At 40.9% G+C, this 22412-nt stretch overlaps 1 protein-coding gene across 2 annotated transcripts in view; it reads left to right on the forward strand.

Moving 5' to 3' along the window:
• LOC117521391 (gastrula zinc finger protein XlCGF57.1-like) overlaps nt 1-9581 on the forward strand; it is a 37246-nt gene extending 27665 nt beyond the window's left edge. The window contains exon 5 of one of the 2 annotated variants that reach the window (XM_034182686.1): nt 7754-9580. In XM_034182686.1, the coding sequence (XP_034038577.1) occupies nt 7756-9471 (1716 nt within the window). In that variant the 5' untranslated portion in view covers nt 7754-7755 and the 3' untranslated portion in view covers nt 9472-9580. Of the gene's footprint in view, nt 1-7753 lie in introns of both variants that reach the window. The other variant, XM_034182685.1, reaches the window with a different exon arrangement.
• The last annotated feature ends 12831 nt before the right edge of the window (nt 9582-22412 follow it).

Below are 22412 nucleotides of genomic sequence, written 5' to 3' on the forward strand. Positions count from 1 at the left end.
CGGTCAGCCTTATATATTAGATCACGACCCATTCACTGGAGCGCATATTTTCGCAGTTCAATTGTTACTCAGGTCAGCTAGCAAGTATCACACTTTACTTACTACGTAGTAGCAGCTGGCTAGGGTGCACTTTAACTACAATCTGAACAAGTCAGTGTGCACCGGGTACCAGTTAAAGCATACCTATTTTTCAATTAAAATGTAGCTGCAGGCAGCACAGTGGATTAGTGGTTAGTACTATTGCCTCATAGCGAGAAGGTCGTAGGTTCAACTCCCATGGCCTTTCTGTGTGGAGTTTGCATGTTCTTCCTGTGTGTGCATGGGTTTCCTCCGGGTGTTCCGGTGTTCTGTCGAGATGAGGTCCGCCGTCGAGATGAGGTGTGTCGCGTAACTGCACGTGTGCACTGAAAAAATTACATGACAAAGTTCGCTTATTTTGATGGGCAAGTAAATGTAAAAATTGTTCATCCGAACGTAGTAATGTATAAAATCTACTCACTATAAAACGATAAGTGTTTTTAACCTGGAGTTAGCTTATTTTGACAGGCAAAATATACATATACATACATTTATGCTCCTAACGTAAAATACAGAAAATGTTTTACTTACTAGGCTATAAATACACTGAATACAATTAATAAATAAAAAAAAAAAACTTTTACGGAAAAAACAAAAACAAACAAAAAACAAAATGCGCATGCGCAGCTGCACGTCGAGCGAATTACATCATCTCCCCATGTGTAGTTGCGTGAGGCACCTCATCTCGACGGGTGACGTCTTCCAAGTCCGGGGTAGAGCGTGCGCATATGCAGTAGTGCGATGCACCTCATCTCGACGGGACACCGGTTTCCTCCCACATCCAAAGACATGCGGGTTAGGTGGATTGGAGTCTTTAAATTGTCTGTAGGTGTGTGTGTGTGTGTGTGTGTGGGTGTGTCTGTGTTTGTTTGTCTGTTTGTGGCCCTGCGACAGACTGGCATCCTGTCCTGGGTGTACCCTGCCTTGCGCTCTGACTGCTGGGATAGGCTCCAGCCCCCCGCGACCCTTAATTGGACTAAGCTTTAGAAGATGAATGAATGAATGTAGCTGCTGTGTACAGTATGACAGAGCATTGCAGTGATATGACATGCTGTGACCTTTTATCATCTTTCACTTGAGTCTCATGAATGTCAGAAATTGCTCTATGAAAATTAATGATGGCAACATGCACACAATGCAACTTACTACACCTTAACTAAAGTAGCATGAAATATACAATGACATGGCTAAAATTCATCTCTATTACCTGTGCGTAGAACGGGTAACTCAGCTATTTTTTTGCAAATATCTAAAAAAAATTAATAAAAAAAAAAAAAAAATCATATTGTCATTATGGGGTATTGTGTGTAGAATTTTGATGAAATGAATGAATTTCACTTATCCTGGCCTCCCTCCACTGGCTGCCTGTGCACTTTAGAGTTCATTTTAAGATTCTATTTGTTTTTAAATTTTTAAATGGCCTTGCCCCACACTACCTCTCTGAGCTGCTTCACCCCTATATGCCCGTGCATGCTGCCTCTGATCAGCTGATCAGCTGCTTCTTGAGGTACCAAGGTCCAAGCGAACACTCAGGGGGCATCGATCATTTTCTGTTGCAGCTCCAAAAATTTGGAATGATCTACTTTTTTCCTTTAGGCAGGCCTCTTCACTGTCTGTTTTTAAAAACCAATCTTAAAACCCACTTTTATTCACTGGATTTTAACACAATATGAGATTTGCTCTGTTTTAGTTGTTTTGCATTTATTGTTGTTAGGTTGCTTTGTTGTTTTTATGACTTTCATGTACAGCACTTTGTTTCAGTTTTGGCTGTTTGAAAGTGCTCTATAAATAAAGTTGAGTTGAGAATTTTATCCATTTTGCAATAAGGCTGTAACATAACATTATGTGGAAAAAATTAAATCTGAATGCACCGTAAGTTATGGATGGCAGAGTTGTCTTTACACAGGGCTGTGAAAACTCCGTGGAGCCGAGGAATTCTGCAGATTTCATCATGGGGGGGTGTTAGTGTTGTACTCTGTAAACATGATCACCACTGACTTTTTAAAATGCCTATTCAAAGCGTTCCTTTGTTTACGACATTGTGCAAGTTTTGTAAGTCCGAGGACATTAATCTGTGAGCATGTCTTTTTCCTGATTCTCTCCCCTCAGCCCCAACCAGTCCCAGCAGAGGACTGCCCCTCTCTGAGCCTGGTTCTGCTGGAGGTTTCTTCCTGTTAAAAGGGAGTTTTTCCTTCCCACTGTCGCCAAGTGCTTGCTCATAGGGGGTCGTTTTGATCGTTGGGGTTTTTTTGTAATTATTGTATGGCTTTTGCCTTACAATTTAAAGTGCCTTGGGGCAACTGTTTGTTGTGATTTGGCGCTATATAAATAAAATTGATTTGATTTGTGTTACAGATAAAAATCTGTGTCCTTCAAATCCCTCTGTCAAAGCGTGGCTGTTAGGACAGTTGTCATAAAGTGGGACTCATTGGTTGCTACAGCGATGCTCTAAGACGCCGTTCTTTAAGCTAAACATAGCATGTGGACGTTGCATACTTTAAGAGCCATCAAGTTTTTAAAAGAAGAATTTTGCGGCATGTCTGTTTCACAGAGAGATGTTAGAGAGAGGGAAGATGGCGAGAAACATGGTTTGAAAAAGTTTAATAAGAACAAAAATCTATGGAATTGCCGCTGGGTTGAATTTAAAGTTCGTCGTCACGGGAAAAGCTCACTGCATCTTGTGCCTTCAAGAAACATGGTAAGAATTTTTTTTTGTCTGTGGAAAATAAACATTGCTGTTCAAACAGGATTTCAGACAGCATTATGTGACTTTTTAAAATTAATGTAGACTTTCTTTCATTGGGGAAAAAAAGGCATTGTGGCTTTGAATGGATTTACAGGAATTTACACAAGGATATAAGTGACTTTTTACTATAAGGTATGTTATTAATATTTTGCCATGACTTTCAAAATATTCTACAAGCTTTAGGGCCCCTTCACTCATAGTACGAATGTGGTCGACTTGCGCGTGAAGTACACATGAAGCAGGAATCGTATGCAAAACGTGTAAAATTATAGCTGAACATCATCTTAGCTTAGTGGAGATAGATGTTACGGGCACTCCAGACAAGGTTAGTGTTGGGCCGACTAGTGTGCCCATTAGCATCAGCCAAGGCGCTGATATAAACGCTGGCTGTGGAGGACAGCTTTCGGACTGTGGTTCGGCGGACTGTGGTCATGTAGTGGTTGGTGCCTGGTTGTAGTACCCCGGTCACACTCACCACTGCGAACTGTGAACTGGTTTTTTCCCTTGGATATGCCTGATGTGAGTTCTTGAGCCCACGGTTGACTTCCAGTCCTATCTCCAGGCCAAAACACCGGGCTTTAGTGATAGAGGATTCTATCACCTGCAAAGTCAGGTTACAGATGCCGGCTGACTTTAATTGTGTTCCTGGGGCCAGAGCTCCCGACATTGCCTCTCATCCTCGGGTGCTGATGCTGCAGAAGGGTAGACAAAGGAACATGACACAAGATACAGTCACATAGTTATTAACGTCGGCGCAAATGATGTCAGGATGAAGCACTCAGAGGTCACAAAAATGGACATAGAGAGGACTTGTGACCTTGCCAGACACATGTGTTGGCATCGATTAATAGTCTCTGGTCCCCTCCCGGGGTAATGATGAGGCGTTTAGCAGGCTGACATTGTTAAATAGGTGGCTGATGCAATTTTGTAGACAGGAAGGCTTTAGTTTGATTGATAACTGGCCTTTGTTCTGGAGCCGCCGTGGCTTGCCGATAAAAGACAGCTTTCACCCTAATGGGGAAGGCGCCGCCATCTTGTCTGGGAACATAGATAGAGCTGTACTGGGAGCGTAAAATTTGGATTTTACAGCAGGCCGTGGAGCAGGTGATTAGAGACACTGCAAACCTCATGACAAATGTGGGTGTGGAATCCATTAGCTTAGCAAGGAAATTAGTGCAGAAAATCCACTATGGTGATAGTGCAGTTTATCAAGTTGAGACTGTGGCCATAGTCAGAGGGATATGCTTTGCAACGTTAATACCCATTACTACACTGGATGATGTTGAAATTGAGGACAGCCCATTGACTGTTCCAGCAATATCAGATATTTTGTGTCTGCTACGTACAACCCACGTGGAATGTCTCAAACCTAAACCTACTTCCAGGCATCTTATATATGCTACTCTGGAACCACCCCTAAATCCAAACAGTCCAACTGTCAACCCCACTGAGGTCCTTAGTCTGTGTCTCATTAACAAAAGATCACTGTCCTCAAATTTATTGTTGATTAATGATCTAATTATGGATAGAGATATGAGTGGGTTATGTGAAACCTGGGTTAAACCTACAGCTGCCCTCCCCGAAACGAGGCCCACCAGCGTACACATTTAGTCCCGTCCCTCATGATGCGAAGCAAGGCGGGGGTGTTGCTTTTATTTATAAATCTAGGTTTAGCTTATTTGTTGGGGGATCACAAATGTAACTCGTTTGAGCAGCTGATTCTCCGCTCTGCCCACGATGCTATGTATTGCCAAGGTCAGAAGAATAAAAATCAGCCGTATTATTTTGTCACTGTATATACAACCCCTGGCAAAAATTATGGAATCACCAGCCTCGTAGGTTGTTCATTCAGTTGTTTAATTTTGTAGAAAAAAAGCAGATCACAGACATGACACAAAACTAAAGTCATTTCAAATGGCAAGTTTCTGGCTTTAAGAAACACTATAAGAAATCAGGAAAAAAAATTGTGGCAGTCAGTAACGGTTACTTTTTTAGACCAAGCAGAGGGAAAAAAATATGGAATCACTCAATTCTGAGGAATAAATTATGGAATCATGAAAACAAAAGAACGCTCCAACACATCACTAGTATTTTGTTGCACCACCTCTGGCTTTTATAACAGCTTGCAGTCTCTGAGGCATGGACTTAATGAGTGACAAACAGTACTCTTCATCAATCTGGCTCCAACTTTCTCTGACTGCTGTTGCCAGATCAGCTTTGCAGGTTGGAGCCTTGTCATGGACCATTTTCTTCAACTTCCACCAAAGATTTTCAATTGGATTAAGATCTGGACTATTTGCAGGCCATGACATTGACCCTATGTGTCTTTTTGCAAGGAATGTTTTCACAGTTTTTGCTCTATGGCAAGATGCATTATCATCTTGAAAAATCATTTCATCATCCCCAAACATCCTTTCAATTAATGGGTAAGAAAAGTGTCCAAAATATCAACATAAACTTGTGCATTTATTGATGATGTAATGACAGCCATCTCCCCAGTGCCTTTACCTGACATGCAGCCCCATATCATCAATGACTGTGGAAATTTACATGTTCTCTTCAGGCAGTCATCTTTATAAATCTCATTGGAACGGCACCAAACAAAAGTTCCAGCATCATCACCTTGCCCAATGCAGATTTGAGATTCATCACTGAATATGACTTTCATCCAGTCATCCACAGTCCACGATTGCTTTTCCTTAGCCCATTGTAACCTTGTTTCTTTCTGTTTAGGTGTTAATGATGGCTTTCATTTAGCTTTTCTGTATGTAAATCCCATTTCCTTTAGGTGGTTTCTTACAGTTCGGTCACAGACGTTGACTCCAGTTTCCTCCCATTTGTTCATTTGTTTTGCTATGCATTTTTGATTTTTGAGACATATTGCTTTAAGTTTTCTGTCTTGACGCTTTGATGTCTTTCTTGGTCTACCAGTATGTTTGCCTTTAACAACCTTCCCATGTTGTTTGTATTTGGTCCAGAGTCCAGCCCGATTTCATAGCCTTAAGAGTATGCATATCATGAATGCTTGGTCTTGTTGGATTTGTGAGAATCTACTGGTACCTTGTTTCCCATGTAACAATAAGAAATATACTCAAAACCTGGATTAATCTTTTTCATCACATAGCACTACTATCATTCTGAACACTACTGTATACGTACAACCCCAATTCCAATGAAATTGGGGCATTGTGTAAAATGTAAATAAAAACAGAATACAATGATTTGCAAATCCTCTTCAACCTATATTCAATTGAATACACCACAAAGACAAAATATTTAATGTTCAAACTGATAAACTTTATTGTTTTTGTGCATTTTGAAATGGATGCCTGCAACACATTTCAAAAAAGTTGGGACGGGGCAACTAAAGACTGGGAAAGTTGATGAATGCTCAAAGAACACTTAATTGGAAACAGGTGAGTCATGATTGGGTATTAAAAGGAGCATCCCCAAAAGGCTCAGCTGTTCACAAGCAAAGATGGGGTGAGGATCACCACTTTGTGAACAACTGTGTGAAAAAATAGTCCAACAGTTTAAGAACAATGTTTCTTAATGTGTTTCAGTGTTTTTAACACTGAAATGCTTCATGAAAATTTGGTTATTATAAATTTGATGTGTTGACATTTTTTTCAGACAAACTATATTTTCAATTTGTTCATTCAGTAATTTCCCCCAGAACTATCTGCCAAGCTAGAAAACTGCTGCATCCTAGTAAGGCAGAGTACTACTAGAGGAGTGATTTTTGAATTAGGAAAGTTGGGGTTTTTTTCTCACCAAAATGGATGCTGCACTCACTGCAGTATTATTTTCAGGAGAGGGTGGGGGTAATTTTGGATTTCATCTTTTGCATTCCTCTCCTCACCTGTGTGTGTCTTGTGGTATGTGTGGACGCGTGTATCTGGGTAGGTGTGAATGCGCGTATAGTGGGATCCTGTCTCCTTTGTGAGTGCTGCTGTGCATGTTGTGAATGGGTGTGTGTGTGTATGGGAATGAGTGGTTGAAGGAGTGGTTTAGATCTTAGTGTCTGAGGTTATATGGTGGTGTTGTAGTGTTTACCTTTCAGTTCCTGGTTTGCAGCTGTGCTGGATTGTCATCATGGTTACGCTTGATATCTGAGTGCAGCATTATGACAGCTGACTGACCTGGTTGAATTAAATTTAAAAAATGTCCCCTTTGGTCCCCACGTGCTTTTGTTCCTCCTGATTACTCACACCTAGTTCCAATCATCTGAAGTGTATTTTGTCGCATCAGTTTGCTCCCTCTTTGCCGGCTGTTTTGTTTCATTTCCTGTCAGCTATTGCTTCAAGTCACGCGTTTGTCAGTCACCTCCTATCACCAACTATTTGTAAGTGTCTTTGTTGTCTCCTTTTTGTACAGTAGTTTTACTTGGTGGATTTTTCAACTCTATTTTTGGTTTTAGTCACTTTGATGTATTTTGTCACTCTCTCTAAAGACACTAGTTATTTTTAGTTGAGATTTTGGAGCCTCCGTTTGTTCGCTACCATCGTGGGAAGAATTAAAACCTTTGTTTTCACTTACCTCTCCTGTCTTGGCGAAACGGCATCTTGGGTCCAATTCAGTTCCTGTGGTTTTAACGTAACACAAAATATCTTTCAGAATGTACAGCAACCAGAATATTTGACAACTCACACTGCATTCAGTTGTGGTTGCACATCTCACTTGTCTTGTCCACCCAAGGTACAAACTGGACCAGCGTTTACAATAACCATCAAAGTTGTAAAAATGTCTGGGTGCAGTTCCAGAATGTGTGAAATGTAAAACAGACACTCCTATTGTAGATTTCCATATTATCAGTTCCATCAATGCAAGAACTTACTATAGTCAGGTCACACTCACCACTCTGCAGCTTTAATTCTTCACTTGAATAAACAGTCTTCAAAATTATATCCTTTCCATTTGTCCTTTCAGACATGCAGCAGATGTTGCTGATTAAAGAAGAAGCTCTTCCTGAAGAGCAACACTGGAATCAGAGTGTTGACCAGGAAGACATTAAAGTGGAACAAGAGAAACTGTGGATATGTGAGCAGGGACAGCAGCTTCACCAGCTGGAGGAGGCTGATATCACTAAGTTCCCTTTTACTGCTGTCCCTGTCAAGAGTGAAAATGATGAAAAACTACAGTCATCACAGGTTCATCAAACCCAGAGTGATATGAGCACAGAGGATGACCCTGTTGCCAGCAGCTCAACTGTACACAGAACACTGACAGCACAGGCTGATGTAGAGGACAGTGGAGGTCCACAACCAGCCAGCAACTTTGGTCTATATAGTTATTTGTATCAATATACCATTGGTAGAATTTCAGACAGTTCTGAAACTGAGACTGATGATAGTTGTGAATGGGAACAGACTAGAGACCTTCATTCAGGTTTTAACTGTCAGACAAATAACAATGCCTCTGTTATTCATAGTAGGTGCAACGTTGCTGAGAAGCAGTCTAGTTCCTCTGACTGTGGTAAAGCATCTAGTCACATGAACCATTTAAAACAACACACAAAAATACAGGCAAGTGAAAAACCATTTGGCTGTTCAGAGTGTGGTAAAAGATTTAAACAAAAGCACGATCGGATCAGACACATGAGAATTCATACAGGAGAGAAACCATTTGGATGCTCTGAGTGTGGTAAAAGATTTGGTCTAAAAAACAGTCTGGCCAAACACATGAGAATTCATACAGGAGAGAAACCATTTGGATGCTCTGAGTGTGGCAAAAGATTTGGACTAAAAGACAGTCTGACCAAACACATGAGAATTCATACAGCAAAGAAACCATTTGGCTGTTCTCAGTGCGGTACAAGATTTGGAGGAAAGGGTGAGCTGAACAGACACATGAGAATTCACACAGGAGAAAAACCATTTCCTTGTCTTGAGTGTGGTACAAGATTTAGACAGAAGGGCACTCTGATCATACACATGAGAATTCATACAGGAGAGAGAACGTTTTCCTGTTCTGAGTGTGGTGCAAGATTTGGACAGAAAGGCCACCTTATTAGGCACATGAGAATTCATACAGGAGAGAAAACATTTGCTTGTTCCCAGTGTGGTAAAAGATTTAGACAAAAGGGTGCTCTGGTTTCACATCTGAGAGTTCATACAGGAGAGAAAAAGTTTGTCTGTTCGGAGTGTGGTACAAGATTTGGAGAAAAGGGCCATCTGATTAGACACATGAAAATTCATACAGGAGAGAAAGCATTTGCCTGTTCTGACTGTGGTACAAGGTTTAGACAGAAGGGCACTCTGATCGCACATATGAGAATTCACACAGGAGAGAAAATATTTGCTTGTTCTGTATGTGGCACAAGATTTAGACAGAAGGGCACTCTGAGCGCACACATGAGAATTCATACAGGAGAGAAAATATTTGCATGTTCTGAATGCGGTACAAGATTTGGACAAAAGGGCCATCTGAATAGACACATGAGAATTCATACAGGAGAGAAAGCATTTGCCTGTTCTGACTGTGGTGCAAGATTTAGACAGAAAGGCACTTTGATTACACACATGAGAATTCATACAGGTAAGAAAACATTGCCCTGTTCTCAGTGTGGTGCAAAGTTTGGACGAAAGGCCAATCTGAGCAGACACATGAGAATTCATAGAGAACATAATAGCAAAACATCACAATGAGGCCTTATCTTCATGTTTATAAAGCTGGCAGAAACTTTGGTGGAGACCTCTTAGAAGAGAGAAAGCAACGATCTGACACCTGCAACAAAAACAACAAGAAAGACAAAGGGAAATTATTCAAGTTATAAATCATTTCACATAAATTAAGCATTATTTCATCATAAAAGACGGAGGAAGCGATTAGAGCACAACAGCTATACGGGCTGCTAGCTGTTGCATTCACCGCACATGGGTCATTTCAAATGTCACAGAATATTGCCTCGTTTCTGCTTAAAACAGCCTCATTTTTGCTTAAAACTGACTTTAAAAAGATTTAAGAGGTTTTACCTTGTCATCTGATGGTTAATAATCGCATTAATCCAGGGGTGGGCAAGGAGGGCTGAGACGCTGCAGGTTTTCCTTGCACCAATCACCTCAGCAGGTGGGTTGCTGATGAGCTTCTCCTCTGAGCATAAGCACCTGATCGTTAATGAAATCACCTGATGAGGTGATTGGTAGTAAGGAAAACCTGCAGTGTCTCAGCTCTTCATGGCACATTATTGCTCACCCCTGCATTAATCCATTTGATCGGGTGAAAAGACTGCCTCAGACGAGCTGCTGAGGTCCGAAACGACGCATGCGCAGTAGAGGCAGAGCGGACCAATTTTTAGGGGGGACTGTTCAGTCTGCGACACCGGGATGCAGCACTTTTAAATTGAAATTGCAGGTGTTTAATTGAATCTGATGCAAGTTCACTCAAGCAAGCATTGTGCTGCCTAATAAAAGAAAAAACTGAAATGCGCAGGATGAATAACCAAATACAGAATTTTATTTGGTGGGGGTTAAGGAAGCTTGAGCACAAGCCTTCAAAATAAAGGCAAATCAATCTGGCTGGGATCCACAGTGGTTGATGAAGAACCCCAAATATGGTTATGGTAAGTTTAATTTTGTTGATCTCAGTCTTTAGCATACTTTTGTTATTGTGAATTTTATTTATTTTTATCATTATTGGCAATAATGATGAAATAACACAGTTTATTAATTGATCTAATCTTTGTTAGATAAAATACAGCAAAACATCATGCTCATGTGAGCATGATGCAGAAATGTGCCATTTTTGCAAAGTTGTTAGATGTGTTACATGTTTAATTTTTGTGCATTCAAATATTTTTTGCCATTGTTTATTTAAATAAGTAAGGGTTTTTGCTCACTGTCTTTGTGTTTCATAGAGCCTTGCGTTTCTCCACTCTTTACACTTTGTAATTTGAACTTTTTTGGTGAATACCATCGGTCCTGAAAAAAATTTCCAGGGGCAGTGCTGCCTGAGTTGTGGACACAGACGCCTTGGCATGGACATTTGTAATTTGGTTTGCGGCATTATGATCTTGACAGTGCAGAGAATGTCAGATGTTAGCAGCTTTCTGTGACATTGTCAGACTACCAGCACATTAATGCTGTGAATGGACTTGCTGAGGTGTGTGTCGGCCCTGCAATAAACTGGCAGCTGGTCCAGGGTTTACCACGCCTCTCACCCAATGTCCCCTGGGATTGGCTCCAGAAAATGGAGATAGGTTAATAACCGCATTTTATGCCTTTACAGGCTTTTAAAGGTTTCATTATACAGTAATGTATCAAATGATTTCATTGCAGAATTACATATGGTTTTTAAGAATTTACTTTTTTGTTACAAATTTCAAAAAATAATAATAGAGCCTTTATTATCATTGTACATATACATACATACAATGAAATTTGTCCTCTGCATTTAACCCGTACTAATTACAATTAGACAGTCTAACCACTAGGAGCAGTGGACAGCCACCTGGGGACCAACTCCAGATGTAGAGGTGCTGCCTTGGTCACGGGCAGAGACAGGAGCATACACTAAATAAGCATGGGGTTTTTTTGTTTGTTTTGTTTTTTCTGAAAAGAGACCGTAGTGCCCAGAGGAAACCCACACAGACACAAAGAGAACATGCAAATTCCACACAGAAGGAGTGGGGAAGCAGTACCTAGAGTCCCTTAATTGAGAGAGTAGTGACATGAGTCGAAAAAAAATGGTCATGTGACACGTGGTGCCATCTTGGTGCCAAAATACCATACACTGTTAATCTCTGCATGTAAAGCCAGCTATTTTATTTAATTATTCACTGAAAATACCGGATTGCTGTGCATTTGGATGCACAAATAGACACAAGGGCATCAAGATGTACAGATTCCCTTCAGATCCAAAGAAAGATTTGGGAAAATAAAGTCAGCTGTGTGGGATGGAAGCAACTTCATCGTCAAAGCTTTGGGAGGTAAATTTATTGTCCCATGTACAGTAAAACTCACCTAAAACGTCATTGTATAAACTGGATATTTGCATTTGCAGCTTTTGTATTGTTTTCCATGTAATAAACACAGTATATATCAGATTATGTATAATGGATTTTCACTCACATTGGATAAAATCTCCCCTCCAATTGCAATGTATTTCCATTAAAAACCCAGAGTAGTCTGGACATGCAAAGTAAGAGAGGTACAGTGGGGTAAAAAAGTATTTAGTCAGTCCCTGATTGTGCAAGTTCTCCTACTTAGAATAATGAGAGAGGTCTGTAATTTTCATCATTGGTACACTTCAACTATGAGAGACAGGAAATCACATTGTAGGATTTTAAAATAATTGTAAATTATGGTGGAAAATAAGTATTTGGTCAATAACAAAAGTTCAACTCAATACTTTGTAACATAATCTTTGTTGGTAATGACAGAGGTAAAACGTTTCATGTAAGTTTTCACCAGGTTTGTGCACACACTGTAGCTGGTATTTTGGCCCATTCCTCCATGCAGATCTCCTCTAGAGCAGTGATCTTTTGGGGCTGTTGCTGGGCAACATGGACTTTCAACTCCCTCCACAAATTTTCTATGGGGTTGAGGTCTGGAGACTGGCTTGGCCACTCCAGGACCTTGAAATGCTTTTTATGGAGCCACTTCTTTGTTGCCCGAGCGGTGTGTTTGGGATCATTGTCATGCTGGAAGATCCGACGATGTTGCATCTTCAATGCTGTCACTGATGGAAGGAGGTTTTGGCTTAAAATCTCACGATACATGGCCACGTTCATTCTTCCCTTAATACAGATCAGTCGTCATGTTCCCTTTGCAGAAAAACAGCCCCAAAGCATGATGTTTCCACCCCCATGCTTCACAGTATGTATGGTGTTCTTGGGATGCAACTCGGCATTCGTCTTCCTCCAAACACGACGAGTTGAGTTTTTACCAAAATGTTCTATTTTGGTTTCATCTGACCACATGATATTCTCCCAATACTCTTCTGGATCATCCATATGCTCTCTGGCAAACTTCAGACGGGCCTGGACATGTACTGTCTTAAGCAGGGGGACACGCCTGGCACTACAGGATTTGAGTCCCTCTCTGCATAGTGTGTAGCCTTTGTTACTTTGGTCCCAGCTCTCTGCAAGGTCCTTCATCAGGTCCCTCCGTGTAGTTCTGGGATTTTTGTTCACCGTTCTCATAATTATTTTGACCCCACGGGATGACATCTTGCATGGAGCCCCAGATCGAGGGAGATTATCAATGGTCTTGTATGTCTTCCATTTTCTTACAATTGCTCCCACAGTTGATTTATTCACACCAACCTGCTTGACTGTTGTAGAGTCACTCTTCCCAGTCTGGTGCACATCTACAATTTTCTTCCTGGTGTCCTTCGACAGCACTTTGGTCTTGACCATGGTTGAGTTTGGAGTCTGACTGTTTGAGGCTGTGGATAGGTGTCTTTTATACAGATGAGTTCCAACAGATACCATTAATACAGGTAACAGGTGGAGGACAGAAGAGCTTCTTAAAGAAGAAGTTACAGGTCTGTGAGAGCCAGAAATCTCGCTTGTTTGTTATTGACCAAATACGTATTTTCCACCATAATTTACAATTAAATTCTTTAAAAATCCTACAATGTGATTTTTTTTTTCTTTCTCATTTTGTCTCTCATAGTTGAAGTGTACCAATGATGAAAGGGTTAGGGTTAGGGTTACAGACCTCTCTCATCTTTCTAAGTAGGAGAACTTGCACAAGCAGGGACTGACTAAAAAAAAAAGTATATCGCAAAGTGTTCTTTTTTTTATGACATTGGGCAAGTTTTATTAGACTGTGGCGGTCCGAGGACACTGATCTAGGTGTTACAGATATGAATCAGTGTCCTCGGATCCCTGGAGTTTCGAGGAGAAAAAAGCCTGGCTGTTGTGGCAATTGTAAAGTGAGACTGGTTGGTTGCTGCAGTGACGCTGTGTGTCTCCTGCGCAAAGCTTAAGTTAAAAGTAGCATGTGGACATCTCAAACCTTTAGAGCTCTAAGGTTTTTAAAAGAAGACTTGTGCAGCATGTCTCTGTGATGAACTGACATCGGACAGAGAGAAGACTGAAAAAGACTGATAAGGAAAAGAATAAGTGGAATTGTCACTGGCTTCATCAACACACCTGAAAGATAAAAGAAATGGGAAAAGTGAACTGTGTCATCAGGAAACAGTGTAAGAATTTTTCTCTGGAAAATAAACATTGTGCTGTTCAAACAGGATTTTAGACAAGATTATGTGACTTTTCATTAATCTAGACTTTCATTGGGAAAAAAAGACTGTGGCTTTGAATGGATTTACATGAATTTACACAAGAATGTAAATGAGTTTTTATTAGTGTAGACTTTTTTTCATGGGAAAAAGACACTGGCTTTGAGTGGATTTACAGAAGAATACGTGGCTTTTTTACTACAACCCCTGGCAAAAATTATGGAATCACCGGCCTCGGAGGATGTTCATTCAGTTGTTTCATTTTGTAGAAAAAAAGCAGATCACAGACATGACACAAAACTAAAGTCATTTCAAATGGCAACTTTCTGGCTTTAAGAAACACTGTAAGAAATCAGGAAAAACAATTGTGGCAGTCAGTAACGGTTACTTTTTAGACCAAGCAGAGGAAAAAAAATATGGAATCATTCAATTCTGAGGAAAAAATTATGGAATCATGAAAAACAAAAGAATGCTCCAACACATCACTAGTATTTTGTTGCACCACCTCTGGCTTTTATAACAGCTTGCAGTCTCTGAGGCATGGACTTAATGAGTGACAGACAGTACCCTTCATCAATCTGGCTCCAACTTTCTCTGACTGCTGTTGCCAGATCAACTTTGCAGGTTGGAGTCTTGTCATGGACCATTTTCTTCAACTTCCACCAAAGATTTTCAATTGGATTAAGATCCGGACTATTTGCAGGCCATGACATTGACCCTATGTGTCTTTTTGCAAAGAATGTTTTCACAGTTTTTGCTCTATGGCAAGATGCATTATCATCTTGAAAAATGATTGCATCATCCCCAAACATCCTTTCAATTGATGGGATAAGAAAAGTGTCCAAAATATCAACGTAAACTTGTGCATTTATTGATGATGTAATGACAGCCATCTCCCCAGTGCCTTTACCTGACATGCAGCCCCATATCATCAATGACTGTGGAAATTTACATGTTCTCTTCAGGCAGTCATCTTTATAAATCTCATTGGAACGGCACCAAACAAAAGTTCCAGCATCATCACCTTGCCCAATGCAGATTCGAGATTCATCACTGAATATGACTTTCATCCAGTCATCCACAGTCCACGATTGCTTTTCCTTAGCCCATTGTAACCTTGTTTTTTTCTGTTTAGGTGTTAATGATGGCTTTCGTTTAGCTTTTCTGTATGTAAATCCCATTTCCTTTAGGTGGTTTCTTACAGTTCGGTCACAGACGTTGACTCCAGTTTCCTCCCATTCGTTCCTCATTTGTTTTGTTGTGCATTTTCGATTTTTGAGACATATTGCTTTAAGTTTTCTGTCTTGACACTTTGATGTCTTCCTTGGTCTACCAGTATGTTTGCCTTTAACAACCTTCCCATGTTGTTTGTATTTGGTCCAGAGTTTAGACACAGCTGACTGTGAACAACCAACATCTTTTGCAACATTGCGTGATGATTTACCCTCTTTTAAGAGTTTGATAATCCTCTCCTTTGTTTCAACTGACATCTCTCGTGTTGGAACCATGATTCATGTCAGTCCACTTGGTGCAACAGCTCTCCAAGGTGTGATCACCCCTTTTTACATGCAGACTAACGAGCAGATCTGATTTGATGCAGGTGTTAGTTTTGGGGATGAAAATTTACAGGGTGATTTCATAATTTATTCCTCAGAATTGAGTGAGTCCATATTTTTTTCCCTCTGCTTGGTCTACAAAAGTAATCATTACTGACTGCCACATTTTTTTTTCCTGATTTCTTACAGTGTTTCTTAAAGCCAGAAAGTTGCCATTTGAAATGACTTTAGTTTTGTGTCATGTCTGTGATATGCTTTTTTTTTCTACAAAATTAAACAACTGAATGAACATCCTCCGAGGCCGGTGATTCCATAATTATTACCAGGGGTTGTACATGTAATTACAAAGGAGCCAGTAGATGTATATAAATAGAAGTATGTACTATTCATTGCATTCACCTTTATAAAAAATAAATGCAATGAACAGTGCAGACTGTAGGTTAATGTGCATTCAATACCCGTATTGCACTTGGGTAGAACATGTTGGTGAGTCTGGATGTGCAGGCCTTGATGGACCGGTACCTCTTTCCTGAGGGCAGCAGTGAGAACAGGCTGTGCCCGGGGTGTGAACCATGGAAGCTGATGCTTCTGGCCCTGCGCAGACATCTGGTGTTACAGATGTCTGACAGAGAGGACAGCTGCGCCCCTATGATGTTCTGTGCTGACTTCCTGACTCTCTCCAGAGCCTTCTTGTCAGCCTGAAAGCAGCTCCTGTAGCACACCAAGATGTTGTTGGTGAGGACGCTCTCTACAGAACACCTATAGAAGGACAGCAGCAGTTCCTGGGACAGGTTGACCTTCCTCAGTAACCTTAAAAATTACAGACGCTGCTGTGCCTTTTTCACAAGGGCATTGATGTTGGTGCACCATGTAAGGTCCTGAGAATTGTATGTTCCCAGGAACTTGAAGTCACTGACCCTCTCTACGGTGTCTCCCTGAATGAGGAGGGCGGGGGGTCCTCCCTCTTCCACCTAAAATCTAGCAATTAAACAATGTCATACAATTATTATTATTCCATGTCACACTTTTTAAAAATAATCCGTTACCATGACCATTTTAATCCTATATTTTGGACATAAAAATATCACACTGATGCAAAAGGTTGGTGAATTATCTGTAAACTGACAATATCCACACTTACAGACATACTAAAGTCTAGCAGCCGGTTTGCTCTGTGTCAGCCTGATCCCGTCAGATCTCAGAAGCTAAGCAGTGCGGCATCTGGTTAGTACTTGGATGGGAGACCTCTTTGGAACACCAGCAGCTGTGCGTGTTTCTCCAGGTAACACTGGAGTTGCATCAGGAAGGGCATCCGGCGTAAAATTTGTGCCAAGTACCAGTGCGGATCTATCCGCTGTAACAACCCAGATTAAAATGGGAGCAGCCGAATGGACAACAACAACAGACATACTAAAGTCTGTGAGATACATACGAACCTGTTTGAATCGGGTCTCTTAAATCCTCGCTGATAACTTCTTTGAGGGATGTCGTTATAATTTCCAAAATAACTGGGTCGAGGCTCTTTCGAACAAGTCCATGCTGGAGATGCAGTGAGTCCCAGGTTCATGGTCCATTTTCAGTTCCAACACGTCATTTTCTTGGCAGCAGAGCGATTCCAACACCGACAGCATTGTGCCAAATTCAGCACCCCTGCTGTGAAAAGCACCCCCTTTGCGGGAAAGCGCATTTGAACTTCATTGCCTTAAACTCACATTTAACAGCACAAATACACAGTTTGTGCCAACAAAAATGTACACAAATCAATATGACCCTTATTCTATGTCACGATCTCTCGATATGTGGAAGTGAAGAGAATATGTTCATATTTACGAGCACTAATTGGCTGCTTTTGTTCAGTAGGAACAAATAGCGTCTGCTATTATCATGTTTATTTTATGACGTTTCATCACACATGATGGTGTTTGTTTTAGTGTTTATTTGTTAAAATGATTTTAATTTTATTCATTGATTTAATCAGTAAACATGAATCGCTGCGGAATGTTTGAGGACCCTGTTGGAATCTGGAGAGAATGTGACATAGAATAAGGTTCATATTGATTTGTGTACATTTTTGTCAGTGCAAAATGTGTATCTGTGCTTTTAAATGTGAGTTTAAGGCGACGAGGTTGAAATGCGTGTTCCCGCAAAGGTAATGCTTTTCACAGCAGGGGTGCTGACTTCGGCACAACACCGGTGTCAATCCACAGTGACCACGCACCAGATTTAGAGTTGTTAAATAGTGCCCACCCACAGACACACCAAAGTAGATTTTCAGTCCTGGATGATTGTTCATCATCACTGTGGAGTCAAAATCACTGTCATTACTCTCACTAAATGTCCTAGGAGGTTCAAAAAGAAAACCCTGTCTGGTGTTACTACTCTTTGTAATCTCTGAACAAAATAAAATGAAAAATGCCTCATAAAAACATTGTGCTGTAAACACATGCCCGTACTGACGTCACACCTGCCGCGCCTCTAGTGGCGGATTACGAGGTCTGTTAGAAAAGTATCCGACCTTTTTATTTTTTTCAAAAACCTGATGGATTTGAATCACGTGTGCTTGCATGAGCCAACCTTGAACCTTCGTGCGCATGCGTGAGTTTTTTCACGGCTGTGGGTTGCGTCATTTGCTTGTAAGCAGCCTTTGTGTGAGGATGGGTGGAGTCTCTCGTCGTTTTTTCTTTGCAAGGAAATGGCAGAACGACTGGAGCAGCGCAACTGCATCAAATTTTGCCAGAAACTGGGCGACAGCCAGGTGGAAACCATTCGGATTATTCAGACGGCTTTCGGTGATAATCGTATGGGCATCACACAGATTAAGGAGCGGTACAACGGGTTTAAAGAAGGCCGCACAACGGTGGAGAGCACACCGCGTTCTGGGCGGCCATCAACATGCTGAAACGACCAGATCATTTCCAAAGTGAATGCTGTGATGATGTGGGACCGTCGTGTGACTATCCGAGAAATTGCGGAAGAGGTGGACATCAGCACTTTTTCGGCACATTCCACTGTGACAGACGATTTGGCCATGAAAAGAGTTGCAGTGAAATTCATCGGCACAAAGCTGATGGCGGAAGAAAAGCGCCTTCGTGTTGAAGCCTCACAGGACATGCTGGGACATGCCTAGCTCGTCCACCATTTGGAAGATTTAGACGGCTTTCTGTGGCTTTTCAGTCGTGTGACTATCCAAGAAATTGTGGACGAGGTGAGCATGTCCCAGCACGTTCTGTGAGGCTTCATCACGGAGGCGCTTTTGCTCCGCCATCAGCTTCGTGCCGATGAATTTCGCTGCAATTCTTTTCATGGCAAAGTCTTCTTTCACAGTGGAATGTGCTGATATCCACCTCTTCCGCAATTTCTCGGATAGTCACACAACAGTCCCGCATCACCACAGCGTTCACTTTGGAAATGATCTGGTCATTTCAGCATGTTGATGGCCGCCCGGAGCGCGGCGCGCTCTCCACCGTTGTGCGGCCGTCTTTAAACCAGTTGTACCGCTCCTTAATCTGTGTGATGCCCATAGGATCGTCACCGAAAGCCGTCTGAATAATCCGAATGGTTTCCACCTGGCTGTCGCCCAGTTTCTGGCAAAATTTGATGCAGTCGCGCTGCTCCAGTCGTTCCGCCATTTCCTTGCAAAGAAAAAACGACGAGAGACTCCACCCATCCTCACACAAAGGCTGCTTACAAGCAAATGACGCAACCGACACCCATGAAAAAATTCACACATGCGTACGAAGGTTCAAGGTTGGCTCATGCAAGCACACGTGATTCAAATCCATCAGGTTTTTGAAAAAAATAAAAAGGTCGGATACTTTTCTAACAGACCTCGTATTTTTAGCACATTTCTTTAGTGCAAGAATTATTAACAGAAAAAAACTAATTTTGAAAATAACTGCATATATTAGTTTGACTCACCATTTAGAATGAAACTATTACCCACAAAACTTTTAAAGGACGTCCCTTTTAAATTTCTTAAATTTGCTTTTAAGTCCCTCCATGGTCTAGCTCCATTGTACCTCTCTGGGCTTCTGCAGCCTTAGTCAATCTCTCAAGTCGAAGAGAAAGCTCAGGGGGAACAAGGCTTTTAACACTAATGAGGCTTAGTTTATCATTTTTAATTGCATTTTAAGCTGCGTTTAGTGGTTTTTTATTATTATTATTTTATTGCATTTTAATTTGTATTATGTTTGTAGTGTATAGCACCTTGTGTCAGTGCTGGCTGTTTTAAGGTGCTTTATAAATAAAGTTGGTGTGGTGTGGTAGGAGTGCTATTCAAAGGAACTCAGACATAATTATAAAGAACATTTAAAAATATTTAAAAAGTTTGAATTTTAGTCCAAAGTTTTTACTCAGTAATCCAATATTTCAATCTTTGAGTGAAGATTCCCCCTGACAGTTCAGTCTTTCACACACAGATCAGAACACTTTTGAAACATGATCCAAAGTGGAGCATTTCTGTGTTCACTTCAAAGGCTGTATATAGTCCAGAAGCCAGTCATCCATTTTGGCGTAATCGGTACCACGCACTTAAGTGGGTGTAGTGAATTACTTGAATTTTATTGCTCATTTTATATTACGTATTTTAATGATTAAAAAAAAAAAACACAAAAATTTAATTGTTGCACATTTTTTCAAACTGAGTGCTGTAGTATAACCAGTAGGAGACCACTGATATGTGCAGTAAATTTTGTGTCACTACACCTTTTAACAATGATGCTACTGAAAATTTTAAAACATGAAAAATTCTCTTAAATTTTTAAAAATCCATTTTTCCAAACTGAGTGCTGTAGTATAAGCAGCAGGAGACCACTGATGTGATCAGTGAATGTGGTGACAACACACCTGAATTTATTGAATATTTTCTGGTGTCTTTCATTTTTGCACTTTGTCAACAGTCCTTGTGCTTCAGTTTCTCAGCCACCTGTTTGTGTAGCGGCTGCACTCTGCATTGTGCTGTTATAACTCCACCCATTCTCTCCCCTCTGGACGCGAACTCACGATTTCTGGCATGGGAGTTGGACTCTCTAACCAGAAGGCTAAAACCCAGGGCTCTGGCCTTGTAACCAGAGAATCCTTCTGAGCTGTTGGGAATGAGGTTTACTAACTACATCTGCACAGCGACACCTGCTGGCCTCCATTACACTTGAGATCAATTTTATTTTTCCAGCGCAGAAGATGGCTGATATGGATAAAAAATAAGGTTGTAGCTCGTTGTCTACCTTCCTGAGCTTAGAAACTAGTGTTTGTTTTTCTACAACATTTCTCTTAAGATTTACTGAGCCGTGAACTTCGAATCTGTGAATATCTTTCTAACTTTACTGGAGTCTTCAGGGGAGGTTTCTGTCCTTACTGAGCTTGACACCTACATTACCGTTTGTCAGGTGTACCACCCCAGTCAAGCTCCTCACCTGCAGCTGTCCCTGGAGTGGATCAGGAGCACTTTATACCAGAAGCGAGAGCCGCTCTGGGCTCACGCTCCCCACCTCACTGACTGTAGTGCCACCCCCGCCCACCCAAAACACTTCTGCGGTTTACGATCAAGATTTCCTGAAGTAACTGATTCATAAACTGAAATCTGTAAACTACTTAAACTGAAAAAAATATATCACGAATGATATTCACATTTTGCCAGACCTGCGTTCACGTTTTGGGCGATATTTTTTCAGTAATCATGTTTTGCAATTAACGGTTTTCATTTAATTCACGATTTGCAGCTGATTCACGTTTTGGGCTTAACACAAACTGTCAGAGTGACTATCAGGCAAAAGGGCAAAGTATTGAGCAAAAAGTGTGAATACTCATGGACATGTGCTTTTTTTTTAATTGCAAAAAATAAAGAAATTTTCATGTCATTATGGGGTGTTGTGATTAGAATTTTGAGGGGGGAAAAATTAATTTGCTCCATTTTGAAATAAGGCTGTAGCATAAATTGTGGGAAAAGTGAAGCGCTGTGAATACTTTCCCATGCACCGCACATGCTGTGTGACTGACTTAAAACTTTTTTTTTTAAATCGAGACAGATGTTAGAACTTACTTTAACTTATGTGAATGAATGAACAGACTGAGAGTGAATAAATGAGGAAGTGAAACCATTGTGTAAGAGCAGGGAGACAGAGAAATTTGTGATTTATTGACGAAAACCTGCTCCTGACCACTTTAGGTTTACAGACCATTAACTGACTAATCTTAATATACCTCCTTCTCTGCAACTGGCCCCAGATCTGGGAGTGTGCTCTGGTGCATCCATGATGTCACAGAACTGGTAACCACCCAGGCAGACTTGCAGTCCATCAGTCACTCTGGAAATAACTATCTGCTGCAGCCAGGTGACCTGTGGGTGTGTTTGGTTCCAAAGAGACCCCATCTTCATCTTTGGTCACTGGTTAGAATCCAGAGACCATATGAACAAAGCTTTGTGTAGCTTCACCACTAAAAACAGTCTGTAAGCACAAAGGTGGCAATCTGCATACGCATTCTTTTCACCAGAGTTACAAAGCTGTGTGTACACATGGTCCTCTCTTCTTAATCTCAGACACCGTGAAATTGTACATTCATGCATGAGCTTGATTTCCACTTTCATCTTAACCATGAATGGATGTAGACAGTCTCTCAACTAATGATTTTCATCTACAAAACTATACAGCTCAAGTTAGACATGGCAAAAAAAATAAGTGGAAGCAGCACAATTTCATTTTAAAAACAGTAATAAATCACCTGCTTGCTTCCCAGACACCAAAGTCTGATTTCATACATCAGCAGTCAACTATCGACTGTACTCGAGCACTGAAAGTACTCACCGAACAAAGGAACCGATTCTTGATCAAGCAGCTGTGAGATTTAAACTC

Source organism: Thalassophryne amazonica, chromosome 12 (assembly GCF_902500255.1).
Source record: "Thalassophryne amazonica chromosome 12, fThaAma1.1, whole genome shotgun sequence".
NCBI lineage: Eukaryota > Metazoa > Chordata > Actinopteri > Batrachoidiformes > Batrachoididae > Thalassophryne > Thalassophryne amazonica.